Source organism: Pseudochaenichthys georgianus, chromosome 8 (assembly GCF_902827115.2).
Source record: "Pseudochaenichthys georgianus chromosome 8, fPseGeo1.2, whole genome shotgun sequence".
NCBI lineage: Eukaryota > Metazoa > Chordata > Actinopteri > Perciformes > Channichthyidae > Pseudochaenichthys > Pseudochaenichthys georgianus.
In genome coordinates this window covers 4,919,960-4,946,902 of record NC_047510.2, presented here as the reverse complement: position 1 = coordinate 4,946,902, position 26,943 = coordinate 4,919,960, and the positions used below count along the sequence as shown (strand labels likewise).

General features: G+C 41.3%; 1 protein-coding gene across 2 annotated transcripts in view; it reads right to left on the bottom strand.

Moving 5' to 3' along the window:
- Positions 1-1,834: 1,834 nt before the first annotated feature.
- The window catches only part of LOC117450616 (carbonic anhydrase-related protein 10-like), a 228,397-nt gene continuing 203,288 nt past the window's right edge, over positions 1,835-26,943 (bottom strand). For both annotated transcript variants that reach the window (XM_034088469.1, XM_071204159.1), the window contains 6 exons: positions 21,868-22,053; positions 19,069-19,164; positions 18,547-18,619; positions 15,508-15,662; positions 12,992-13,166; positions 1,835-2,489 (listed from right to left, as the gene is read on the bottom strand). In XM_034088469.1, the coding sequence (XP_033944360.1) occupies positions 2,467-2,489; positions 12,992-13,166; positions 15,508-15,662; positions 18,547-18,619; positions 19,069-19,164; positions 21,868-22,053 (708 nt within the window). In that variant the 3' untranslated portion in view covers positions 1,835-2,466. The remainder of the gene's footprint in view (positions 2,490-12,991; positions 13,167-15,507; positions 15,663-18,546; positions 18,620-19,068; positions 19,165-21,867; positions 22,054-26,943) is intronic.

Sequence of the window (26,943 nt, the reverse complement as noted above, 5' to 3'; positions counted from 1 at the left end):
GGAAGTCGTCACTATACCCAATATGTCACTATACCCAAGAAGAAAACAATGGAAAAAGAGAAATCTCCAACGAGGCGTTCTGGGGCAGCATAGACTGTGTTAGAGTTTTACTCCCTACAGGGTGTACTTTGAGGGTTTGTGACTCTGCAGACCGTTTACATGCAGAAAAAGATACATAACGCACAAGGGGACGGGTAATAACCAGAAAAGCATGTCATGGGACCTTTAAGGTAAATGCTATGCACTTGCTTCATGGGCCCGGATGTATTCAGAATATCATCTGAAGATCCAGGGAGGATTCAGGTATTTTTGTTGTTGACAGGCAGGCCGTTTTGGCTTTATGCCTCACTGAGAAACGATTAACATGAATGAACTGGGCCCCGCCTCCAACGCTGTATCCAGATCTCTCTATACATTCGAGGGCTCATACCCCTTCAGTTGAATCAGCAGGTGGTAAGCAAGACACAAACTCTGCTAAGGTCTTAAGGAGTTGCATCAGTTATGTTTATCAGCTACATTATGTTAGAGATTTAACGTTAAAGGGAACGTGAGTACACACACAAACACAGTGGCTTCAAACTGGTTGACGGGTGAACTGAGGACAAAGTACATTGCAGCTGTCCGATGCTAGTGTTGGCTCTTGTAATGGAGATGGACGTTCCCTGTTTGTGCAGCGGTAATCATCGCAGCTGTGCAGCTAGCTAGCACTTCCACAACAGCTGTTAATGCTTAATATTTGGGTCTACTATGGGTCAGAATTACTTTCCTTAAAGGGGACCTATCATGCAAAATGCACTTTTGTATGTCTTTTATACATGAATGTGTCTCCGGTGTGTCAGGGAACTCACCAAGTGTCAGAAAACACAACCCACTCTCTTTTCCTCCATACCCAAATCTCTAAAAACGGGGCTGCAACGAATCTGATACAGACTGATACAGATTTGAAAGTTCTCTAACATCAGGAACGAGGAGCTCAGCCTATATGGCCAACTCTTCACCTATCAGGGGAATGTGGGGTTGGGCCACGGCCGGCAATTGCCGCTCGAAAGCGCTGGAGACGCTGTAGTACATATGCCAGGCCTGTAAGTGGCGCTGTCGTCTGCCGCAAAAGCAGCGAAGAAGACTTCCCGCGCATGGTTGCCCTTCTGTTTATTCTCCGCTGTGGCTCTTTTTCTCCCTCCCCGAGGCAAGCGTTTGCTCCTGTAATTCAATGCAATCCCTCCCCGTCGAAGCAAGCACTGTAATTCTCTCCGGTAGTCCACCAGCAGATGACAAACACCCACCTCTCCGCCTCTTCCAAGGAACGAAGGGACCGTGCGGCAGAGTTTTAGTTAGATTTTTTTTCGCCGGTCAACATGTCCGTTAAAGTTTAAATCTTCCGGACAAAATTAGAAAAGTGTCGGTCAAAGGTCTTCTTTGTTATTTATTGAGCTCTAAATCAAATGAATAATGACTCTATATAATCATATAAGAATAAAACACCGAGGACGGAGATCTCTTTTTCTCCCCCTCTTCTGACAGCCTAGCAGCTGATCTCAGAGCACGCTCCCCTCTCCTGCAGGGGGGTGTGGTCAGCTGCAGCTCACAGAATCTGCCTCCTGCAAAAACAGGGCTGGAAAGAGCAAATAGAGCGAAATGAGGCATGGCTAAAATGCAGGATCTGTTTGGTATTTTGAAAAAAAAACTATATTTATATACTTTATAGGTATGCCGTACAATATATTGTTCAAATATAGCATGATAGGTCCACTTTCATTTTAACTCCATAACCACAAAAAGAGATCAAACGTCCAGAGGTTTGTGTTTCTGTTCAAATCACGAACCTGAAGCCAGCTGAATTTTTTCACCACTTTTTAATTAAATATCTTAAACACAAGTGAAATATTTAAAAATCATGCAAAATGAGTGACCTATCCCTTTTAATCTCCATTAACATCCATCTGTTCAGGTCCGTACACATATCAGAGTAGCAGACTCCGCTTTCAGCCTTGTAACCTGATTTCACATTCTCTTTGAAAATTGACTTCTTTAGTTACTATTTGATATCAGAACCATCACATTTTTATATCTCTCATCGTACCGCAGCCGAGTGCTTCTTTGTTGCCAGGGGTTCAGTCCATCAATGGAAATGTGATAATTCCTCCAGTCAACGGATGATCATTTACACAATTGCCTTATGTTGGCAGAATTTGAATATGGACGTTATTTAGTCGTCAGATAACATCCATCCCTCTGAAAATGAGTTGAGTCTTTAAATCTCCAGTCTTTGTGAGGTAACACAACAAATAAAAACACAGTAGACGTCAGAGTCCTGAGAGTTCTGGTCTTCACTAAAATGGTTTGATGTTCAGAAAGCTTGGCTGAGTTTGTCGAGCTGTCTGGAGCACAGCGCAACACTTCTGCTTCCCGTTCAGTTAGGGTCAAACAGCAGGCCCAGTTCCGCGTGGCAGTGAGAAATAGACTCTTCTACTTCAGGAGCCACTGATTCACTGAGGAAGAGAGGAGAAGGAGGATAATTAGCACTCGGAGGATAAGCAGTGTGGAATAAAACACACAACAAAGGGGCGCCTCAGGTTTCAGAAGTTGTGAGACAAAGAAAGAAAGAGAATGTGTGCGTGAGAAAGGATAATGAGAGACAAAGGTATGCAGAAAAGGGACTAAAACTATGCAAATTCAAAACGTATTTACTAAATCCAAGCAGGTTATCAGGGTGGAAAAGTAAGAAAAGTATGTCAAACTATGTCAGCGAGTACAATGTATTTTACTGTTGACAAATGAAGCTTAGCGCAAGTTCAGACAGGAAGACCTAACACTCCGTATTGCTCGTCATGGCAATACTTTCTCCCTGCATCTAAATGACAGGGAGCGCCAATCCTCAGCTAACCTATCACGCCCCTCCATTCACAAGCCTAATGATCGCACCTGTTAATCCCTCTATATATGCTCTGCCCTGTTCTATCAGCTGTCTTCCAGGTGTCAACGCGCAACCCTCCTCCACCCCTTCGCCTCCTGCTTTCAACTCCATGCATGCACACACATGCATTTCCAAACATTTGGACTGCCTATGTTGCAAATGTATTATCTTTTCAATTTACACACAGCATCTATTGCACGTCTGTCCGTCCTGGGAGAGGGATCCCTCCTCTGCTGCTCTCCCTGAGGTTTCTCCCATTTTTCCCTTTAAACTGGGTTTTCTTTGGAAGTTTTTCCTTGTACGATGTGAGGGTCTAAGGACAGAGGGTGTCGTATTGTCATACTGATATTCTGTACACACTGTGAAGTCCACTGAGACAAATGTAACATTCGTGATATTGGGCTATATGACTAAACATTGATCGATCGATTGATTGAACTCAGGACCAAGCTTAACCTTCTCCCTCCCAACCGGACCTAACCACTTATCACCACCACCAGTGTCTAGACCCAGGGGGATTCATCGGAAACGGTTCTTCCCTTCCCGATTGATATCCTACAAAAACCTGGGCCTAATCGCCAAAACAACATTTCATTCATTTGTTATGAACTGTCTCATGTTTCCTTATGTTTCATTGATATAATGTGACCGATAATAAATATGTATTCCATACATCATGTCTCTCCTGATTGAACCACTATATTCCCAAACAAATTACGCAGTCACCTTAAGGGGCTTTTACAAGCTTCAAGATTCAAAGTTTTTATTGTCATAAGCAGCGTCTATAAGCAGTTGACATAAGACAAAGTCTATTTGCCAGCCTATAAAGCACTATTGTGAACCTGGAAATGTTGAGCACCCCACATTTAGATTTCTAAAATCTACCAGACATGAGGTACTGTCTGATTCTAACTTGCATATTAGCAAATTGCGTAATCAGCATAAGTTGCTTTAATTAGCATTTTTACACAGATTAGTTGAATACTCAATTCTGATTGGTCCAATTGGACATTCCAGAGGTTGTGAATACTCGCTAACACACCATTGCTGATCATAACATGACTGTTGCAAACGAAAATCAAGGGACTATGTGCATGTAACTACTCTGGTCTTGAAATGACATTACGCATCGAACTGATGTCCACAATGACGTTTATTCTCTTCTTTGCACATTCATGAAACACCGTGAAAACATGTTTGCCTAGTAGACCAGCAGTAGAATTATCATTATCACATCGTTGATACTTTTACCGCCCTTTTACTCTCTCCAAACACAATATAAACATCCGGGGCAAGAGGTCACATGACTTCCGGAAAGACAACTCTTATCATTTTTACAAAATAAACCAATGTTCAAGCATACATTAAACACTCTTCAAAAAAGGACAAAACAATAATAAGGGACCTTTGAGCGTCAGCTACACTCCCACCAAAATTACCTTCAAACACATATGCAGATGTTAATACATATACTATATGATCTTCATCAAATGGTAATTTTCAACTATTTTATCTTGTTTGTCTTTCCCTTAACTCGCATATAGAACAGTGCAAGTTCACAATATAATGTACATATTTGAACAATTAATATCATTTACATAACTGAGGCTACATCAACTTTAATATTCCCTTAGCCTAACGAGGACATATATACGTTTCTAGCTATTCTAGAAAGTTAGCTTCCTAACTGCTCTCCACTAGAACAACTAACTTCTGAATCGGTCTTTCAACAACGGGTGGCTTGTTGAGGCGTTCACCCTTTTTCCAGAATATAATATATGTCGGAAAAAAAGTGTTTTATCTTTGTGCTGACTCCTTTCAAGCACAGTTCAGATCCACACCAGATTCTCCTTCTCAGGGTGTTTGTGTTTCAGAGGACGAGTCCTGCAGCTGAAGTTACGGCTGCATGAGACCTCGTGTCCCACAGAGAAGCTCCTCTTCATCTTACTGCTTGTTGCGTATCACAGGAATGAAATGACCAGCCAGCCAAACTACACTTATTTGAAGCTTTGCAGCCAGGTGTTTTTATTTACTTCAAGGAGTGTATGTATCGCTGTGTATGTCTGTTTGCTAAAGAGACGTTATCAAAGGACTTTGATGTTCCAAACAATTCAAAACATCGAGGTCAAGCTGGGTCAAGATCAGACATCTGTTTACCTCAAAGACACATGACACAGCACAAATGAAAAGCAAAACGCCATGAGAGCACACTTACGGCCCGTCCACACAGCGGCGTGCGTTGACGCTTGCCGGTGGGCGTGTCTGACACTCGACCAACAACCAATCACATGAATCTCCCGCCCCTGATACACAAGCAGCGGTTTGATTGGCTAGAGCTTGTACTGGCATATGATACGATGCAGTTCGGCTAAACGTGACGTCACCCCATTCAAAGTGAATGGGCAGAAGCGTTGGAAGCTTCAACGCACGCCGCTGTGTGGACGGGCCGTTACTCCTGTCTCCTTCTCACACACATACAAGGTATAAGGAGGTTTAATATGTACGAGTGTGTATGAGTCTGGGAATGAGGGAGTGAGAGAAAGAGAGAGAGAAATGAGGTGAAAACTGTGACTTGCTGTAAACCAAATCTACTGTATATTGTTGTCCACACACACACACACACGCACACGCACACACACTTCTCAGCTGATACCACTCTTCCATACCAACACACCTACATCATATGAGTTGCATACATGTATTCCAATGGCTGGCAGGGCCCCATTACACAACAGGCAAAGAAACCAAGAAATGACAAGCATGTAATTCAATGGTAAAATGTCACATCTGGTTTTTACAGTAAAAAGGACAAATTGAACTATTTTCCTCCAATATAAAACCCTGACATTACAAAATGCATGATTTTATACCGGTATGGCGGAGAGATCAAAAGATGTGGTTATAATGGGAGTGGATGGGACATTTTTGCCCGCGAGTGGCTAATGTGTGACTTTTTTGTTTAATCTGATTCTGTGTAAAAACTAATTATCTGTCTGTACACTCTTTACAACATCAGGAGGATACGTCCCCAGCTGACCCAGAAAGCGACACAACTTCTGGTCCAGGCACTCGTCATCTCACGAGTTGACTACTGCAACTCCCTCCTGGCTGGTCTACCTGCATGTGCCATCCGACCTGCAGCTCATCCAGAATGCAGCGGCTCGTCTGGTCTTCAACCTTCCTAAATGTTCCCACACCACGCCGCTCCTCCGCTCCCTCCACTGGCTTCCGGTAACTGCTAGAATCCACTTCAAGACACTGGTACTTGCGTACCATGCTGCGAATGGATCTGGCCCTTCCTACATCCAGGACATGGTTAAATCGTACACCCCAGCGCGTGCACTCCGCTCTGCATCAGCCAAACGACTCGCTGCACCCTCGCTGCGAAGGGGACCCAAGTTCCCATCAGCAAAAACACGTGGGTTTGCTATCCTGGCTCCAAAATGGTGGAATGAGCTCCCCATTGACATCAGGACAGCAGATAGCTTACACACCTTCCAGACTGAAAACTTATCTCTTTCGACTCCACTTCGAGCGATAGAACTATTAACAAAGCACTTATATACTAACAAAGGACTGGCTTATCTAAAGCCAGTTGAGTAGCACTTGAAATGTTTTGGCTCTATGAAGCCTGATGTACTTTATGATTCTGTTTTCTTCAAGTTTGTATCTTCTTGGTCGAATGCACTTATTGTAAAAGCGTCAGCTAAATGCAATATAATGTAATGTAACAGAAGAACTATAGTGGATTGCTGTTGCACAGCATTCACACTAATAACACGATACATATTAAAAGGAATTCTACAGTATGGTGGTACAATGCTAGAGTCAATAAACCATGTAAGTTAAAATCTATACAGAATACAACACCCTCTGTTCTTTGTAGACAATTCATTTGGGGGGAAAAGTTAAAATGTTCATTGTGATGCTGAACTAATACTCTGAATATATTTAACAGGAAGGTATGTATTGTGCGGGTCATTTGCTCTGATGATTCAATGCTTCTTTTAAGAGAAGCAAAATGTTTTATTTATCAAATCAAACTTCACCAGTGTCCGATAATGCTGCAAATAAAATGAGATGAAAGAGAAAAGACAAAAATAAATTAGGGTGAGTAAGAGTAGAATAAACTGAAATATAAAGATCAATTCAGAGTGAATAAGCCTGAGAAGGAGAGAGAGATATGGAAAACAACTCTTTATTCCCCACCAGGGACCCTTTCATCACTGCTGCTCTCTGCTTCCCGTCTCCTGCATTTCCCCTCCAGAGTCTGACGCTCGGTTCCTCTGTACCTGGGTGCTTCCATAATTTGGCTGCACATCAGTCGTCATTTTATTTCAATGTTATTCCAGCTCTGTGGCCTGGTGCTTGATCATCTGCCATCATAACTTCCACGGAGAATCCAACGCTCGCCGGCTTGGTCTGGAGGTGAGGGTTCTCCACTGATTGGAAACTCAGCTTAGGGCTGGTTTATTTCCCTTTTCACCACACAGGCGGCCTCAATTAACCTCAGGAAGAATGTAAAAGAACCGAGTGCTACACAATCTTTGTAACAATACTTATTTTATGTTTAACTACACTATATTTATTTGATGAATTTAGTTATGAGTTGCTTTCCAAGCTGCAATGATTAGCCAGCTGATAAGTCAATCGGTAGAAAAAATACCGACAACTATTCACATAAGTGTGTACTCACAGACCCTCCGTAGAGAACAGTGGTCCCTAACCCCCTGTCCGAGGACCGGCATCGGCTGGTGGGTTATTTCGGTACCGGGTTGACAGAAAGATCTAATAATGACCAGATACATCCGTCTGAGCGTCTGGGTCTCTTGACAAGTCTCAGTCACGTGATATTTTACTTCAAACATTAAGGCCGCAAGCTAGCGACAGATGGCCTTAAAAGTATGTTCCAGACTCCAACTCTGTCGGTGTTCTGGATTCAAATCAAAGCTGAATATCCTCGCCTGCTTCCATTTCCAACATCCTATCTTTGTGAATCAAGTTTTTTTTGCAGTGACAGCGCCCGAAACAAAATGACGGAGTAGATTGGACACAAGGAACACACTTCGGGTGTCATTGTGTCCCATTACCACTAGACAGGTTATACTCGGTGTTCGCGATAGTCATTTTATACATTGAGTATATTCGATATATCGCCCAGCCCTACTCCACTGTACTATGGATAACACAAACACGCACAACGAAACATTTTGAAAGCTGGAAATATATACCTGGGATGTCACTATGATAAAGTAAAAGTTTGATTGAGGTAGCATGAACCTATATACACATTTTATGAACAAATAGCAGGTGTATCCATAAGCTTTTTTTTTTATGAACGGTCTTCTCCTCCTCCATGTAAAAAGCTTATAGCTTGACTCACGTCCAGAGTTCTCATCATTATTAAAATATTAGTAATATCTAATAATACTCTAAATATATCTAACTATCTCTCAATTCTCAATATTTGTTTCACTTTTTTTCAATCGGCGTCTCTCTTCGTCTCTCGCTGTCTCTCTTGTTCTCTCGCCGTCGCTCACTGTCTCTCGCCCCAGTTAACCCCAGTTTGCGGATGAAGTAAAGGCGCTGCTGGGCTTCCTTGGTGACGTGGTGTTGTTGGTCCAGGAGAGATCCTCGGTGATGTGCACCCCCAGGAATTTGGTGCAGCAGTAACACCGATGGTCAGTGGATGGGGGTGTTGTGTGTCGTTTCTCCTGAAGTCGACAACAATCTCCTTTGTTTTCTCCACATTGAGAAAGCGATTGTTGTCTATGCACCACGTGGTCAGCTGGTTCACCTCCCTCCTGTAATGGGTCTCACCGTTGTTGCTGATGAGACCCACCGCGGTTGTGTCATCCGCAAACTTGATGAAGTGGTTGGAGCTGTGGGTGGGTGTGCAGTCGTGGGTCAGCAAGGTGAAGAGCAGGGGGCTGAGCACACATCCTTGCGGGGCCCCTGATGTTATTAATCCCCTAAGGGTTAATAACATCAAGTATTCAAGACCAAATGTGCGACCAATCAAAGTGAATACATCCTAAACAGCGGATGTAGTTTTTTTTTTTTTAAATCATTGAAAGTTGATAATTGAACATGAGCAAACAACCGTTACCCCAATGATTTTAGTAAACACAAATCATTTCAATGACATTTACAAAATGTCAAATAAATAATGTGATGTATTGTACAGGAGTTTCCTTAAAGTGGATTGTTATCAGCATTCTTATTAGGGAATTTATGATAAGGATTTATTTATTTGAAAAACAGCTGAGGGAATACCGCCACAGACAGAAACAATAAAATACTTTTATTACTGGTGAGTCAGCGCGGAAAATAAGCGTTACGGAGAATTAAAGAGAATATATTTATGTTTAAGAATAGTTTGAAGCTACTGCTCTGGACTGCAAGAAATTGGAACAATTGACTTTAATTATTTGCTTTAGAATTGCGCTGTAACCAGAGCATGTGATGAACCTGAACATTTCTACATCTAAGTCTCACCTTTAATAAGTACACATATCAATACTGCAAATATCCTGGAGGACTTTGTTTGTTTGTTTGTTTCTTAATCGCTTATTGTGCTTTTCTTTTGAGAACACTGTTGGCTCCGAGTGGTTTCGGGCAACATTTGGCAGGCTACTCTCTCTGCTCTTGACCGTGGTAAAACACAAACTCCTGCTGGGGTTCTGTATTGTAACAAGCTATTATCGAAGGAAAGCAGAGGCCACGCACTCCACTTGATGTTGTGGGGAGTACGCTGGGTTTGAGCGGATCGATACTAAAAACTATATTTGGCGAGCACTGAGAGGAGACGCGGACTCCCACAGGAAGTGTAAAAGAACCAAGCGCTACGCAATTTTTGTAATAATACATTTGTGTCCATTTATTTGATAATTGTAGTTATAAGTTGCTTTCCAAGCTGCAATGATTAGCTAGCTGATAAGTCGGTTGGCAGAAAAAATACAGACAACTATAATCCGATAATGGCTTACATTTCTCGCAGTTTCAAGTATTTAAATATGGTGGTTTCTTGCTTTTCTCTGTTTTATTTCATATTCAACTAAGTATATTGGGGTTTGGGACTGACAACATGATATTTAAAGACATCTTGGACTTTGAGTAACTTGGGTGGATTGAGGCCACGCTGATGTTGTGGGGGGCACGCTGGGTTTGACCGGATCGATACTAAAACATATATTGGGAGAGCCCACACTGTGTGATGCACCGTTTTCCTTAAACACCAACAAGCTCTCCCACACACTCCCAGTTTTAAATCTGCACAAACAGACGATACACTCCCACACAACTATTTTTATTTCCATGTCTCCCAGCCTTCTTTTTTTCGCACATTGCCAAGAGGCTGCTGACACGGAGCCATGCTCAGTCAACCTCCCTCTCCGCCTGAGGCAGATTTAATGATCAGCTGTATCTCTCCACTTATAAGGACCTTGCCTTGCCTCAGTCGCTAACAAGACTCCTAAACCTATTTCAGATTCAGACCATTTACATATTAATATCTCTCTCTGCTGCTACTTTTGGAAATGTGTAAGCAGAGTACTGAAAAACAAGGAGGCTGCTGGGAACGGACTGATTTCTGACAACTGAAGCTTTATTTAAGCGTGATAAAGGAGAAGAGGGGAGTCCGGGGACTTTTATCTGTCTACTCTCTTCTTCTACTTCTCTTTATCTGTACTAAACTTTTCTTCTGGCGATTGTCTCTTGACCTTTTACTCTGTTGAGGCGAGCCGGGCAGGAAAGTTGGGCAAAGACTTGAGGCGCGCTAAAGTATCTTATATCTTATTCTAACCCACCATTGTGTTCTTTGAAACCACTGCTTGATTTCCCCCAACTGCAAGAACAGGATGAACCCAGCTGCAGAAAGCAACATAGTGTGATTACGGAACCTAAATATATGAAGTTAGGAGACACTGTCCAAAGAACAGAATCAGAATCAATACGGATTCATGTAAGGTTATGCAATATGAAGAGTTTGTATTGAAAGACTGGTTTTCTTGCAATCAAACACTCAGAATCGTTAGCTCCTGTCTCGATTTTATTCTTGTTGTTTCCAGAAACTATACAACATGTTGTGCCTGCAGGACACAACATGTTGGCGTCTCGAACAGCACTGTGGGACACAACAACATCTGACCGGGCGATGCCAACGAGGACACGATTCAATTTAATCTGGCTTGGTATGATTACAAGTAACACGACGCAGTCCGCCATTGTTGTTGTTGTGAGCGCAGTTGGCGAGAAAATCAGCGACGTGTACAGTGATGTCATGACGTGGCACCACTTGGGCTCTTGGCGGTGGAAGGCGAAACGTGTTCTCACCTAGAACTAACTGAGTACTAAAGAAGCACGAAACAAACGGGAAAGAGGTTCATGTAGTCTCAGCTCATCGCGGGTGTTTGTCTTTGGAGCAGCTCATTCTCGGTGTTGTTGGAACAACAGACTCCTATTGGCCGCTTCCCTGTTGTTGAGGTGGAACATTGATTATGTTGTCTTTTCCACGCCGAGGCGGAGGTGCCAAGTCTTTAGGTATGGTGACAGGATGTTAATGCATTTAGATATACCCTCTTCTTCTTGGCACCAATGTTGTTCATGTCCCATAAATGCATCATCCCCAGAGTTGTTGTCTCTCAGCTGGCAGGTTGCCAGTATTAAAGGGTACATGTGGATCATGAGTCATGGCCTGTTGCCGTTGTCCTTCCTGACGCCAACATTAGTATGTCTTTGCCACACCTGGAAGATTGTTGGTATCCTCCGGATCCTTCTTTTTTTATAAACGTTCGCATTATAATTGTTGTCATTTAGGTTGCATATGTTGTAATTGTATTATCTGTTTTAAGCTATACACACGATAACTATTTTAGGTCTTAGCGTCCTCGGAGAGGGATCTCTACACCCCGAGGTTTTACAAATATTTCTTGGGGAGTATTTCCTTGTGCACTGCGAGGATCTAAGGACAGAGTGGTTTTCATATGCCGTACACACTGAAAGGCCCCTGAGACACATGTGTAACTTGTGAAATGTAAATAAAATGTAATTGATTAATAAAATAAATAACCAATAGAAGCGTATACAGAGATGTAGTCATATTGTATTTCTCAAATCCTTGCTCAACATACTCCACATGAGATTAACCCTAACCCTGTAACCGAAGGCCTCTTTAAGTGTTTCTTAAGGACAAATAAGATCAGCATATGTATAAAGTCTAATGCTTGAATATACTAATAGGTAGGAATTTGATAAAAAAAATACTTAACACCACTAAAGTAACAGAAACACTGGTGTAGAACTGCACTAATTATCTTTAAAGTGAAGGCCTACATTTCTAGGAGAATAGACAATTTGGTTATTATGAGAACCCAAACCCGAACCCAAAAGTCACTGAGACTAAATAGACCACATAGAACAAATAGAACACATTTCTGACAAGTAACCCCCCCCTAGTGTCAGAGATCTGAAAAGTGACATATATGTCACATTGGGTGTTAATGGTAAAGTAATGCTTATTAATAACTTAATTAATGAGGATGATGTTTACATTTGTTTTAACATTCTCTGAACTGAAAAGTATATAATATATTAAATATCCTTGAATCAGTTAAATCAACTGAGCAGATCATAATCATATTTCTAATTGTGACATATGTGTCACTCCAGATTTATGAGAAATGTTAAGGTCCCGATGTGACATTAATGTCACAGCGATATTTATCTCATTTGTTTAATATCAATTGGATCAAGAAATGTTTTCACAACAGCTTAAATGAAATAAAGGACATGTTATATAAGCATTTTAATTCTTAAATGGCTTGAATTTTACCTTTAGCAACAACAACAAAAGCTTTTGAAATGTAGCTAGTTCTGTGTTAGCCTGACACCTGGACATGTTGTTATGGGAACACAACATCACATGACCTGGACCATGACCCACCAGCCTGTTCAGGGTGTGTCACTTAGGGACTTCATGAGATAAAGGCTAAAGCTGTGTAAGGAACTTTCCAGAACATTTAAATGTCATGTATCTGTGTCACGGTGGGTTGACCACTTCTTTCCCCTCCGTATTACCTCTGTACTGGGGGCGCAGCGCGCGGTTGTTGGGGCAGTCGCGTCCCTGCTTGCTGAAGTTGATGTTGGTGCGGATGCAGCGCTGCAGCAGGGGCTGGGGGGGGCGCGTGTTGTCGCTCATACTCATGAAGATCTTGTAGGGCTCGTTCTGGCTCAGGAGGCGCAGGGAGTGCATCTGGGGAGGAAACGGGTGGAGACTTTTAGGAAATGATCTGGCTTTAGTGCTCTCACAACTTAATGAAATACAGTCAAAATATAGGTACATTAAATAACTAAATAAGAAGCCCAAATCAGAAAAGTAGAAAAAAAGACAAAGTACAGTAGGTACTGTAAAGAACTGTACTCAAGTACAATGTTGAGGTACTTTACCTGAGTATTCTCAGTTTATGCAACTTTATACTTCTACTCCAATACATTTTAGAAGCCAGTATTGTACTTTTTACTCCTACATTTATTTAACAGATTTGTTACTAATTACTTTTAGGTTTAATATTATAAGCTAATTCAAAATATAAATCAATTATTTTAACTTTGACATATATTTATAGATTAAGATATCCAGTATCAGTATATAATGTTATTTACAAGTGTACAATTAGTGTAGTTCCATTTAACACATGAACACCTGAAAATATAACCAACGTCGTGGAGAAGGAGGGATGAGAGAGAGGGACAGGTAAAAGGAAGAAAAAGGGAGAAAACCGAGAAAATGTGCGGGTGGAGCAAATATGATGAAGAAAAAGACAAATGATGATCGAAAAAAAAATCCTTTAAGAGAGGGGAAAGAGGAACAGGGAATGAAGAAGAAAGGGAGAGTGAGGGAGAGGGTTGAGATCAAAGTAAATAAGGTGAGTGAATGGCAGACGGTGTGTGGGACTTGATTGCATTGATGCATGCAGGTCATGTGGAGCACTTTGACAGTCAGCTTCCTGGTTTGACGAGCGAGGGTTTGAATCGTATCTATCTTGCTGCTCTTGAGTGTCATAAATAATCTTTCCAGTCACAAATAAGGTCCACTGTTTCAGCTGTTTCACTGTGTCTGCATACAGATTTGGACTTTTTCACAACACCTACTAAATCTCCTCCATCCTTACTGCCATCAAAAAGATACAGGTGAGATTTTTCAGACCCAGCCAGTTTCCTCGAGGGACCCTTCTTCTATCCATCAAGACCCCTCACCAGCATAACGTGACATATTTATGGATATTTCCCATTACATTCAATGCATTGCAACAATTCAAAGCAGAATCTCTCTTGTGGATATTGCATCAAAGATTCTTTTTCCTGGTATTTTAATCCTATAATTTGAAAACTCTGACTGTATTATGTATTCTTTTGAATTTTTTACAATCCTACATATTTGATAGGCTTATTTCTTCAGTTTTCTTCTCCCTGATGCTATGCCATTGTTCTATTCGCTTGTTGGTTGTTTTTACTGCGTACTGACTCTTCTATTTAAAGTGACTTATAATCGGTGGAATCAACCATGAGCATACAACTTCTGAACAGCAAGAAACATGCACTCAAATGAGCTTCAAATAATAGAAATATAATAAGGCAAACCAGTTTAAGCGCTACATAAAGAGATGAGAATTAAAGCAAAGTTTATATCCTAATCCAAACTAAATTTCATTTAGTTTTGTATACATAAATGATGGTAATCCTAAGACAAAGCGCAACAGTGTTAATATTTGTTTTAAAGTTCTCTAATAACTTTAAAAACAAGATGGCTTTGTGACCAGCAAGTAGTACCAACTGCGGATCCTGACCGAGACTCCAGAAATCAAGCCGGCCGTTGAAATACATTTTGGTAGTGGCCAAACGGTGGTACCACAACTTCCGTGTCAGTGACGACGTGACATAATTCGGCCATAAATACTTTTTCCCATTGACTTACATTGAGACGTTGGAAAATCAGCAGACATTTATTTCCCAGCAAATTAAACTACCAAGTACAAACACTGGAATAGCCCTTTCTTAAATCTTTAGGTCCTTAAAACGGTAAAATGCGCTAAAAGCCGAATTCAGAGTTAATTTCACTTCATCCGTTGAAATGAGCCGACAGTCGATTGGACATTAGGGGTCTATTGGAGGTGGTGCTTAAGGAACAGGAGAGTTCTATAGGCTAAGATCCAGGATGATCATTTTGTCTTCATGCGCCACGGAGCAACTCTCATAGGAATTGACGCGCCCCCGCTGTTTCCAGTTCTCTGTATACGTCCATTGTGCAGAGGTTTAAGCTGGGAACTATTTCAACCACTTCGATAAATGATTTCTATTACAGGGTATGAAATGAAGTTGAAACTCAAAATGGTATGTGCCCTTGTGCCAACAGGGAAATTAGAGGTCACATTACATGTTCTCTGGCTTAGTCTTCAGCAGCAGCAGCCGCGGCTCCAGTCAGACCTGTGACCCCCTGACTGTCGTGTCTAATAAAAGCAAAAAGCCCCAAAACGTCTACCCCAATCAACAGTATGCCATTTGTTTTCCCATGCACATTCTACTCAGGCACCTACCTGCATCTGTGTGACGTAGACAGGCTTGTTGATGAGTATCCAGGTGGAAGTCTCGTAGCAGGGAGGGATGGTGATGGAGCCCTCGTAGGTGATGTAGCGCGTGGTGTCGGGGTAAAGTTCGCCTATGTTCAGGCCCATTAATAAGAACGCATCATCTAAAGAGAGGGGAGAGTGTTCAGGCTATTCAGTGTGTTGTGTGAAAGTCCGTTATGTTCAGACCATTTAGCAGGAACGAACTGTCAGAGAGAAGAAAGAGATTGCGTGTGTTTTATGTAGAATATTGCACATGGGTATTCATCTCTAATGTTTAGAGCAATTAAAATGAATGATTTGCCTCATGTATTGTAGCAGTGAGTGTGTTATATGAATTAGGAACACAAATATGTTCATTACATGTTAGACGCTTTTATCCAAAGCGACTATCCACTTAGCCACAGCCTCCCATGGTCATAGTCAGCTTTATATGCACTTTAAGGTATTACCATATTCTTGGTTCAGGTTAGTGTGGACATCCCCAACATGAATACAAGCTAATTAATGTGTCCTCCTACTTCATACCAAGTGTGTGTGTGTCTGTGTGGTTGCCTAACTCTGCTACGGTATGCTTAGCCCCATTATTTAGGAAGGAATTCTCTGCAGGGCCGTTTCTTCACAGCAGAGGCTGGAAAACAGGTTTTGGCAATGGAACACTGAGTTGTATGGAATTTAGAATGCAGTCTTGCTAGAGGGAAGTAGCGGGAAACTTGTGTGTGTGTGTTTGAGTGCTGTTGTGTAACATTATGTACAGCAGAGTGTTGACTACATTATTGGGAGTGTACTTTCTTCAAGAGAAAGAAGAGATTAGCGTGTTAGAAGAGATGCTAGCTGCGGGGCTCCAGTGACGTATATAACTTTCTGTCATTCATTCAGTCGGTCCATCACTTTGGTACAAACTTAAATATCTATTTTGGATGGATATCATGCAATTTTATACACAGACATTTAAGGTCTTGGAGGATGAAATCAAAGGACAGCATGGATCCCCTTACTCTACCTCAGCGATGATACGTTGTTTAACTGCTGTGACACCAGGTTCAGACTCATTTTGAATTAATACCTTTGATAATCCCCTAACATTTCATTTAACGTCATCATTGATTTAAATGTAAATGTCAGTTCATAACCCCATCCCTGAGGAACCAATGACATTCCCCTTTGGCTTAGCTACGCTTTGGTAATTACTATCAAGTGTGAGCATGTTAGCATGCTGAGCGTGCTGGCATTTAAACACATCTAGCATTTAGCATTTAGCCCACTCTTGGGGCCTTGTTTTCTTAGACTTTGCACTGAGAAGAATAGATTATTGTTTCTGATGCAAACTCAATCTTTTTTGGATAAACGAAATACTTGTAGCAAATGCACATAGTACTGCAATCATTCTTAAAATGTCCATAAACAAGTATAATAATATTCGAGCCAGTCAATGTGTTTTTCATATATATATATATATATATATATATATCCTTAATTTAAAGTCTCATTGAGATTAGAATCTCTTTCTCGAGAGCGACCTGGTCAAGAGGGAAGCATGAACAAAGTTACAACAAATGAACACAAAACAATACAGGTAGACGAATACAGCGGTCGTAAAACACAAATGAAATTAACCAGTCAATTAGGGATATAAGAGCAATCACATCGACCAATGGTTTCTTGTTCTCTGTCCTTTAAGATGGACTTGAATTCCCCCATCGTGATCACATCTGAGAGTTTCAGCTCCTTCTGTACATCCAGGCAGAAGGGGCAGCATATTTAAAAGCTTTTTTTACCCAGTTCTGTTCTCACTTTAAGAACCAGCATCTGAATAACATCTTGGGAGCGCATGCCCTATAGACTTTGTTTTTTTACACATAGGCAAATATCAGAGAGAACCAGCCCATGGTTTAAAACAGCTTTATTGCATTTGTTATTAAGTAAGAACATAGTTAGAGCAGTCTGCACTGAGTCATAGGATAACTTAAGTAACTTTACAGTTTCCCACAGCTGCTCCACATCTCCTCAGTGTAGGGATGTGTCCTTGTGGTGATCTGCAGGCAGCAGGACACATAGTGATGAAGCTGCAGCCTCTGATTTGTCAGAAGTCTCAGGCCACAGCGCGGTGTGATAACTAGGGATGGGTATCGTTTGAAATGTATCGATTCCGGTTCTGCTTATCGAGTCCGTTCTTATCCATTCCCCGTTTCGATTCCAAAATTGTAAAAGAAAGAGGTCAAACGTTTAGATAAAAAAAAATACCTTTATTCTTTTAAGCTTTAACTGACATTTAAACCGTTTAAAAAAATGAAGGGCGGTGCCGGCCGTCAGCGAACCGAGCCGGCCGTCAACGGCCCGCTGACGACCGGCCGTTCTGTGGTTTTCCAGAACACACAGATGGCCAGTCCGCTATGTATTCCCCCGGGTCACCGCGGTGCAGACGGACCCGGTGGAATACAGGGTCTACCGCGTTTAGGAACCGTTAAGCAGAACCAAAATGGTGTATGTTGTATGGGTACCCGGTACCCGGCATTTTCTTATCGGTTCTCATCTGGAACCGAGTTTCGGTTCCCAACCCTAGTGGTGGCACACAGTCCGTGCGGCTGACTACTTGGCACAAGTCATTACACTTGTATGATTAAAATATGGCCGTGTCAAGCTCACTTCCAAATAATGAAAATGTTCAAAAATGCCATATCTCCTCTGAAATCATTTAAGTAATTCCTGCTTCACTCCCACTCCAATAATGCCTAAACAATACTTTACCCATGTCCTAACTCTCTACCAAACGTTGCTATCATTCAAACGTGTTAACAACCCTTCTCAGACTGTGCAAACAAACAAGCATTATGGAATGAAAACATATCCTCCTTTCAGACAGCAGGTTGTTTGGCATAGAAGATAGTACACTGGGCTACAGCCATAACAATGTGTGTGTCTGGGGACAACACTGGTGGAGACTGCGTGTGTGTGTGTGTGTGTGTGTGTGTGTGTGTGTGTGTGTTAGAAAGAGCGTGCGTGTCTTACATTTATAGTTGATTCTGGTGATGGTGTCTCTGTTCAGCATGCGGTTGAGGAAGGCGTTGGGGATTTCAGAGAGCTAAGAGATGACGAAGGGAGAGGGCGATCAAATATTCATCACAGACAGTTCCAACACACACACACACACACACACACACACACACACACACACACACACACACACACACACACACACACACACACACACACACACACACACAACACACACACACACACACACACACACACACACACACACACACACACACACACACATCACACACACACACACACACACACCACACACACACACACACCACACACACACACACACACACACACACACACACACACACACACACACACACACACAGCAAGTTAACTTTTTTGTTTACTGTGCTGCAATTCTTGTACAAGTGGATAATACATTATTTATCCTCAATTGTGAGAATATGTATGAATCAAACCATCCAATTAACTCTTACAAATGTATTGTGTTTCAATGTAGTCCCAGAAGTCCACACTGACCTTTATGAAGATGGAGACCACAGCGATACCATGGGGGCTCTTAGCTGCCTCCGTGTAGTTGGCATACAGATCCTGGTTATAATGGATCAGCTGGACCTGAAGCATAGATACAATGAAAGAAAGCATTACAAGCCTGATTTAAGTTAGTTACCCTAACCCTAACTCTTAGCCTAAACCTGAAGCAGGACTGCAACTAATTCCCATTTTCCAGTCCGACTTCGGTTTGGATTTATCTATAAATGCTATTAATTTCAAAGCAAAAATAATTTTCCATCGGAAATTGTCCACGGTGACATCCCAAAGCTTCAAGGTGAGCTGTGTAAGCCAGAGAAATGAACGGATAACATGACAACAGGTCATATTACATCCTTGATAATAAGAAATATGATTACAATCCATGTAAAGCTAGTTTTAAAACCTTCTACTAAGAAGCTTTATTAAACGCCAGTGTTACGGCTGCTGTTTCTGCCTGCTCGGTAACCTGTTTGGGATTGTCTGCAGCTGTGTGTGATTATGTAAATGAGCTGTGTGGTTGCCCCAACATCATTGGCTGTCATCTCCTGGTCCACTTCCGAGGACACTGATTGGAGCACGCCGGGCCCGACGTTCTCCAATCCCTGTGCAAGCCCAGCGCACACCTGCTGGAGAGGACTACAAAGCTGGGGACAATCATCACTCTGAAGGCTCTGTTGAGTGAACAGACGCCTCTCGCTATTTGCTCTTCATTCTGGGGGTTAACTGGTGTGGACCGTGTTATTGTGATTAGATGTACTTAGATTAGTTTGATTAGATGTGCTTAGATTAGTTTAGTATTGTTTGACTGTTGTCCGAACTGTGTTTCCTTACAGCCTTCCTTTGCTAGTTGTACCACTTTTACAGTGAGGTTTTGTTTCCTTCTTTATTTAGTGTGTGAGTATTTAGTTTCCCTGTATGCGTTTAGACTCACTTTTTAGTCTTTTAGTCCTCCCTTAGTTTGGTTGCCCCTTTAAACTTGCGCCCTGGTGGCCTCTATTGTTTGTTATTTAATCCAGTGTTTGTGGCAATTTGTGTGTTTCAGGCTGCTGGCCCGCCATTTTGTTCACCGGTTGTGCAATAAAACAGCTTATAACTTTTACCAATCCCATTCTGGTTGTGTTGCTTCCCGTTGATTCCCCTAGCGTAGAAGGGAACGTAATAGCCAGCTAAAGACACATCTTTTTAGATTAGCTTTTTATTAGCACCCCCCCCCCCCCCAACACACACTTTAAATGTTGTTTTAGTCTTTATTATTTACCTACTTTTATATTGTTTTATTTATTTGATGGTCTTTAAAGGGTTTTATCTTATATTATTTATATTATAACAGTTTCAATAGCATTATTTATTTTTACGTTGGATTTTTTATATTTTAATCGTTTAACCTTTATTACAATGACGTTTTTATTATTATAATCCTTTTATTTGTATTTCTGTTGTACCTATATGTTCACTTTATTTAATAGGGTTTTATATTGTTGCATCTATTCACTTGTCTTGTGTCTTATCTTTCCCAGAGAAATTATTATTTATTTTATTGTATTTTGTTTTTATTATCATACCTTTTACCTCCTTGTGTCTCTTAAGCTGTTAAAATGTTATATTTTGCTGCATGTATCTGTAAAGGTCTTAACATCTGATCCGAGGGGAATTTCTTGTTGTTTATTATTTTTAACTTGTGATGTGTCGCCATTTTGTAAAGCACTTTGAGCTGCACGAACTGTATGCAAAGTGCTATATAAATAAAGCTTTATTATTAAGCTTAAATGCAATTAACAGAAGTAAAAAGCATAAAGATCTTCCTGTCAGAGCGTGTTTGGATGAGACTAGGAAGCCTTGACTCATCCCATTGTTTGACCCACTGTGTGTGTGACTCAAAGGATGGTTGCCTCGGTGACACATGGTGTATGAGCTCCCTGACACACTGACACTAGTGCCATTCAGTACCCTGTGTGTGAGCTGAAGGTTGCTACTTCTTTCACATGCGCGTGAATGGTAAATACCCCACTGGTTGCACGAGTAGCTACGAATGTCTTTGAGTCTTGACCTGGCTTGGGGCGCACAGGAATTAGGATAAAAAAAAAAATGGTATCCCCCTACAGTTACATTAAAAACACTCAGATTACTGGTACAGGGAATTACTAGCATGTTCGGCAGGATAAGTTCTGCATACTAAAACAACTTTTATGACTTTAAAAGAGTAAATGCGCTCAGCAGGATTAAAAAGCTAACATTATAACTACAAACAGACTATATAACGGTCACTTGACATCACGTCACCACTGCTGAGCTATCGGCGGCTAATGTGGCTAATGTGTCGGCGTGATGACGTATAGTCTCATTTAGTCACTGCCCTTTTATGAAACATAGAATCTTCAGACATTCAACGATGGGGTGTGTACTGACCTTTACGGATTTACTATATTTTATTTCGTAGATAAAAATCGGATTTCTGGAATCCAAAAAAAATCCCATTAAAAATAAACGTTAACATCAATGTAAGTGAACAGGAAGTGCTAAATGTGAACCAGGTTTCTGGACTCATTCCTGCACAACCTTTGTGAACATTGTTTAAAGCTCAAATGTTCCGAGTGGAATCCCTAGACACCAAACTTTATGTGTAGTCCCCCAACATGGAAATGAAATCAACCCCCTTATTTTGCCTATACATACATTTTTACATGGCTTATTTTCTCGTACCATTGGAGCCCCTTCCCCTCTAGCCTCCCTTCCATGTGTGTGTATCAGTGTAAATGTGTAACCTATCAATATTTTCTTTCTTACCTCTCCTGGAAAACCCTGTCCGTTGAGAAGATGCTCTGAACCCTGGGAGTCCTCGCTCCCAAAATGGAGGCGGACCTCCTCCAGCCTGTAGCTGTAACCCAGTGGGCCCCCGGAGATGTTCACCAGGTGGGCTTTGTCTGGCCGTAATGACACATGCTTCCCAGTGTTGTACATGGTTCCTCCCATCTACAAGTAAAACAGACGAAAGGGAGGGGTGAGCCTCAATGATATTATGGTTGTTATTGACAACTACTCTAATACCCCAGCAACTTATGACATGTGTCTTATATTTAGTGTCTGGTCTGACTTCATGGAAATAAAGGTATTGTATCAAAGCCCAACAATAGTGAACCAGGCGTATAAGCGAATGTTAATGGTGGCCAAACAGTGGTACTAACACTTATGTGTCAGTATGTGAAGTCATTGCGCCAAAAAAGACTTTCCCATTGACATGCTTTATGGGCCCCATCTGAATGATCAAAGTATTCCTTAAAGGAAAACATGATATCAAGTGGTGTGGTGACAATAGGTTTTACTTCGATGCTTCATTATACATGTTTGGTTGTCCCCTGACTTATCTTCTCTCAAACAAAAAAGATAAAGACGGTTAAATATGACCTAATAAACATCAGCGTGTTAGGATTTTCGTTGTGAACATGCTAATTTTCAAATCAAATCAAATATTATTTGTAGAGCGCATTTAAAAACGATTTTGGTCGAGCCAAAGTGCTGTACATGTAATTTAAACACATAAAAACACATTACATCACAATAAAAGACAATAAATCAATCAATCAATTTGAGCATTTGGATCCCAGCAGAGCTGCTAGCATGGCAAAGCCTTGTTTACAACCATAATTAATGTCATAGTCAGAAAAAACTTCATGTCATGACTCAAGAAATGTCAGTCAAAGTTTCCTTTTTATTGCAACAGCACACAGTACACTCTGACAGTATTTTGGTGAATTACCATGTGGATGTTGCTTAGACACTATCCCCCTAAGTATTGTAATGAGCCCCATTTTCTATTTTTAACATGGGTAATCCCATTGCCTCGGGCCATAGCAGTATCATGGCCCACTTATAGAAATCAGCTTATGTCGAAAAGCATGAATAACAGCGTTTTTCAACCTCTTTTTTCATACTTCCTATGTCAGTGAGCCGAAGGTCTAATAACAAGACAGCTATGCTTTACTGCGGGATATCTGTTATTATGCTAAGTTATAAAAAGGAGCATGAGAAAGAGGTAATGTATATTACAGGTAGGACAGAAGAACTGCAGAGTGCTGGCTAGGTTGGTAGTGCTTTTTGCGTGTTTGTTAATGTACTGTAGGCCCATACAATATGTTTCATTATTCAGTCTGATTAATATGTTATGTGCCTGTTAACCCAAGAAGAGTATTCTATGTCTTATGGATGCTATTTCTTCTATCGCACAGTCATTAAGGCAACCAGCAAATGAAACAAACAAAGGAGAAGACATCTGGGCACAGCACATTCGACTAGATTTAATGTTAAGTACAAATCAATAATTCAGAATCTGGGAGAATATGAAGCCTCAGGGAATTAAAAGCCTGGGAACTCACCCAAGTTATAGTATTCTCAGGTAGCAGGAAGTGACAAATAAAACCTTGATAATGCCATTTATGTTCCGCTTTACACAGAAAGTTCGAACCGTAGTAAGAGACAGATTTGCATTTATTGACTAATATTCTACAAAAGCTAGTTTACCATTTCGATTAAGATTAAAACTAAATCTAAATCAGGAACCATAATTACCACTGCATCCTTTCTTTACTATATTGGCATATTAGTGCTTTTATAAATCAAATTCGACAGTGCAACAACAAATGCAGCACTAAATATAATTAATTACAGTAGGTTTCTGTCTTCATTAAATCACAGTACCAAAGTAATGCATAATTGCACAGGTGCCGAAGTACCTATTTGTAATATATTTGAATGTCTGGAGATAAATAACTCTTTCCTGCTTATTAAACCCAAATTAATTCATCCTTAAATCAGATCAAGGATTGAAAACACTATTTTAGGAGACTACGTATGGTACTGCAGATTTTCTCTAATGGAGTGAATGTATCTGCAGAGAATGACTTGTTTATGCGTCTTCTTCTATTGCCCTTTCCCTTTGCCTTGCTTTGACGTACAGAACGTATTCCTCTATATTTACAGCGTATGACAAATAAAGTAATTCTCTATGTGTGAATTAAAACAGCTCTTCCTGTTGCTCACACAGTATGGCCACGGAATGTTTGTCAGCTCCTCACAACGCCCCTGGCAACGCATAAACCATTTATGCTCTTTACCCGCATGCCAACCATATTCATCATGCATATAATATGACACGCGCTGCATTCACATATTCATTACAGCTGTTTGTATATAATAAATGAGGAGAAAGCACCAAGCCTCGGTTTAATTGTGGTTTGCCACTGCTGGGGTAGTATGAAATTAAATCATTACTCGACAGACTGGAATCTATTCACGGCATAATCCTAGCACAATATTATTTTAAAAGAGGCTGAGGATTTAGAGTCTAAAAATGAATGAATGGATTTCGCTCTTCTACGTCACCTTCTATGTTAAAATAAAGAATTTTCATCTGGACGGTGACCTGCTTACATGAGGCAGCTGCTACAGGAATACACTTCCTGCTGATGTAGAAAACAGAATTGAAATGTTACGTTATGTTGACTTGCATCTGTCAGCTGATTTCAAGAACTTCCTGGAGCCTACTGTATATATGGATCCAAATGTATTTAGTTTTTGGCATTACAAAGGCTTCGTCCCTAAAGCATGTAAAACTGCAAAATCTGGTGGTAAATTGTATCTATTAATCCATGCAGAAAAACATGTTTTAAATCTGCATATTGATGCCTTTTCCCAACAGCAAGTAATCAGGGGAGTGCAAACATTTGAAAGTCTGTCAATCTAAAATGGAGATGGCTAATGTAGCTTATTAGCCGTGTGCCCCCATTTACTTTTATTACACCTCTGCTAAAGTTTAGCTGCTCAACAAGAAACTAAACTAAAAAAACAATCACAAGAACAGAAGCTGGTGGAGTATTTATCCCATTACAGAGAAAAAAAAGAAACAATTGGGATTATCTTTTGTCTTATTCGCAACAAAAGCATGTCCCAGCTACAGTAGCCTGTGAGCAGCTAGCTTTTTAGCAGTTAACTAGCCAGCTACAACAGTTCAACATCTAGCCGGTGGTGGAGGAACTATTCGCATCCTTTAAGCCGCGTCACACTGTCCTGAAATGGACACCAGATGGACACACGATAAAGGAAATGTTCAAATTCGGCTCTGATCGTAACAACATCGGGCCATTTGTGGCCATCGTATGACCGCCGGTGGAGTTTCTCAGGCTCCGGCAGCAACTTCGTGAGCGGTGGCAAAATCTTTGGCATGCCAAAAAATTGCCGAAAGGCCTTGCGAAGGTTCATTTTCGTGTTGAATTTGTGTGTCCATGTTGCCCTTCGTAAGGCCATCGTGAGGGCATCTTATCAAATCGTGTCATCTTCGTCTTTACTTCGTGTGATCATCGGGCATTTTTTCGCCTCACGAAGACAATACGAAGGAAACAAGATGCTGCCCGATTGTCTTAGGAAGGCAACACGACTACGTGAAGCCCTCGCAATGCCGTCGTGTAGCCATCGTATTATAGTACGATGACATTAAGATGGGACCACGGTGTCGGCGAAGACAGCCACATTTGAGTAGCTCAAGCGTTTCCCATGTGTCATGGTAACGTGGACATATAAAAGGCCAGCCTCAGAGCACCTTCCTCAGAGCAACTCTACAGTGCAGACTAGGCGTGTGTAACTCCCAAAGCTTCAATCACAATTAATCACAATTCAGTTCCTGCAGAATGGCATACTTTGATGATGAGACAACCAGGAAAAAGAAGGCAGCAGCATTGCTTCTTTTGATAATAATATTGGGAGGGATGAAACCCTCTTTAATGGTCACACAAGCAGAGCACACAGCACACACAGTGAAATGTGTTCTCAGCTTTTAACCCATCCTAGCACCAGGAGTCCAGTACTAGGAGCAGTGGGCAGCTATTGTACAGCTGCCCGGGGAGCAATGGGAGTGAGGGGAGAAGGGGTTGTCCGGTGCCTTGCTCACACTCCATTTTTAGGCCTGGCCGGGGACTTGAACCGGCGACCCTACTGCTCCCAGTCCAATCCCATACTGACTGAGCCACTGCCGGACTGAGAACCTCAGAGAACATGATGAGCAACTCTTACAGGCCCAGCACCTCCTCTTACAGGTAGAAATGGTCTTATTTCACTTTGTCATTTCTTGCTATTTGTGACTTGCTCTATTGAAATCAGTAGCAGTGATGATACCTGTATTAAGCAGGTGAAACAGGAGCATGAGGACACGGTGTGCTATGTTTACTTGCAGATCACTTCTCTGGTTGTTTTATTGCACAACAAAATCATGTAAACATATTATGTAAATACCATTGGGAGGTCACGTGACGCCTTTGTGACCTAGTTCGAACGCATCGTACTCTCAATACGATGTTGTGTAGCCATCGTGTGGCCTTTGTGTGTCCTGCGGGTATAAACTACTATAACAATTCACATCTTCGTGTTGCCTTCGTGTGTGGTTCGGGTGCCATCGTGTGACCCTCTGTAGGCATCGTACTTGCTTCGGCTGTTGCTTGGCTGTTGACCAAGTTCGGAGCCATCTTTGTGCAAAATTCACAATTCCATATTCGTGTGTCCATCTGGTGTCAATTTTGGGACAGTGTGACGCCAGCCTTACTGAAGTAAAAGTACCAATACAAACATTTTATAATAGTCAATACAAGTAAAAGTGCTGCATTCAAAATCATGACTATATCATGCTATATTTGAACAATATATTGTCGGGCCATACCTATATAAAGTATATAAATATAGTTTTTTTTCAAAATACCAAGCAGATCCTGCATTTTAGCCATGCCTCATTTCGCTCTATTTGCTCTTTCCAGTGCTGTTTTTGCAGGGGGCTGATTCTGTGAGCTGCAGCTGACCACGCCCCCCTGCAGGAGAGGGGAG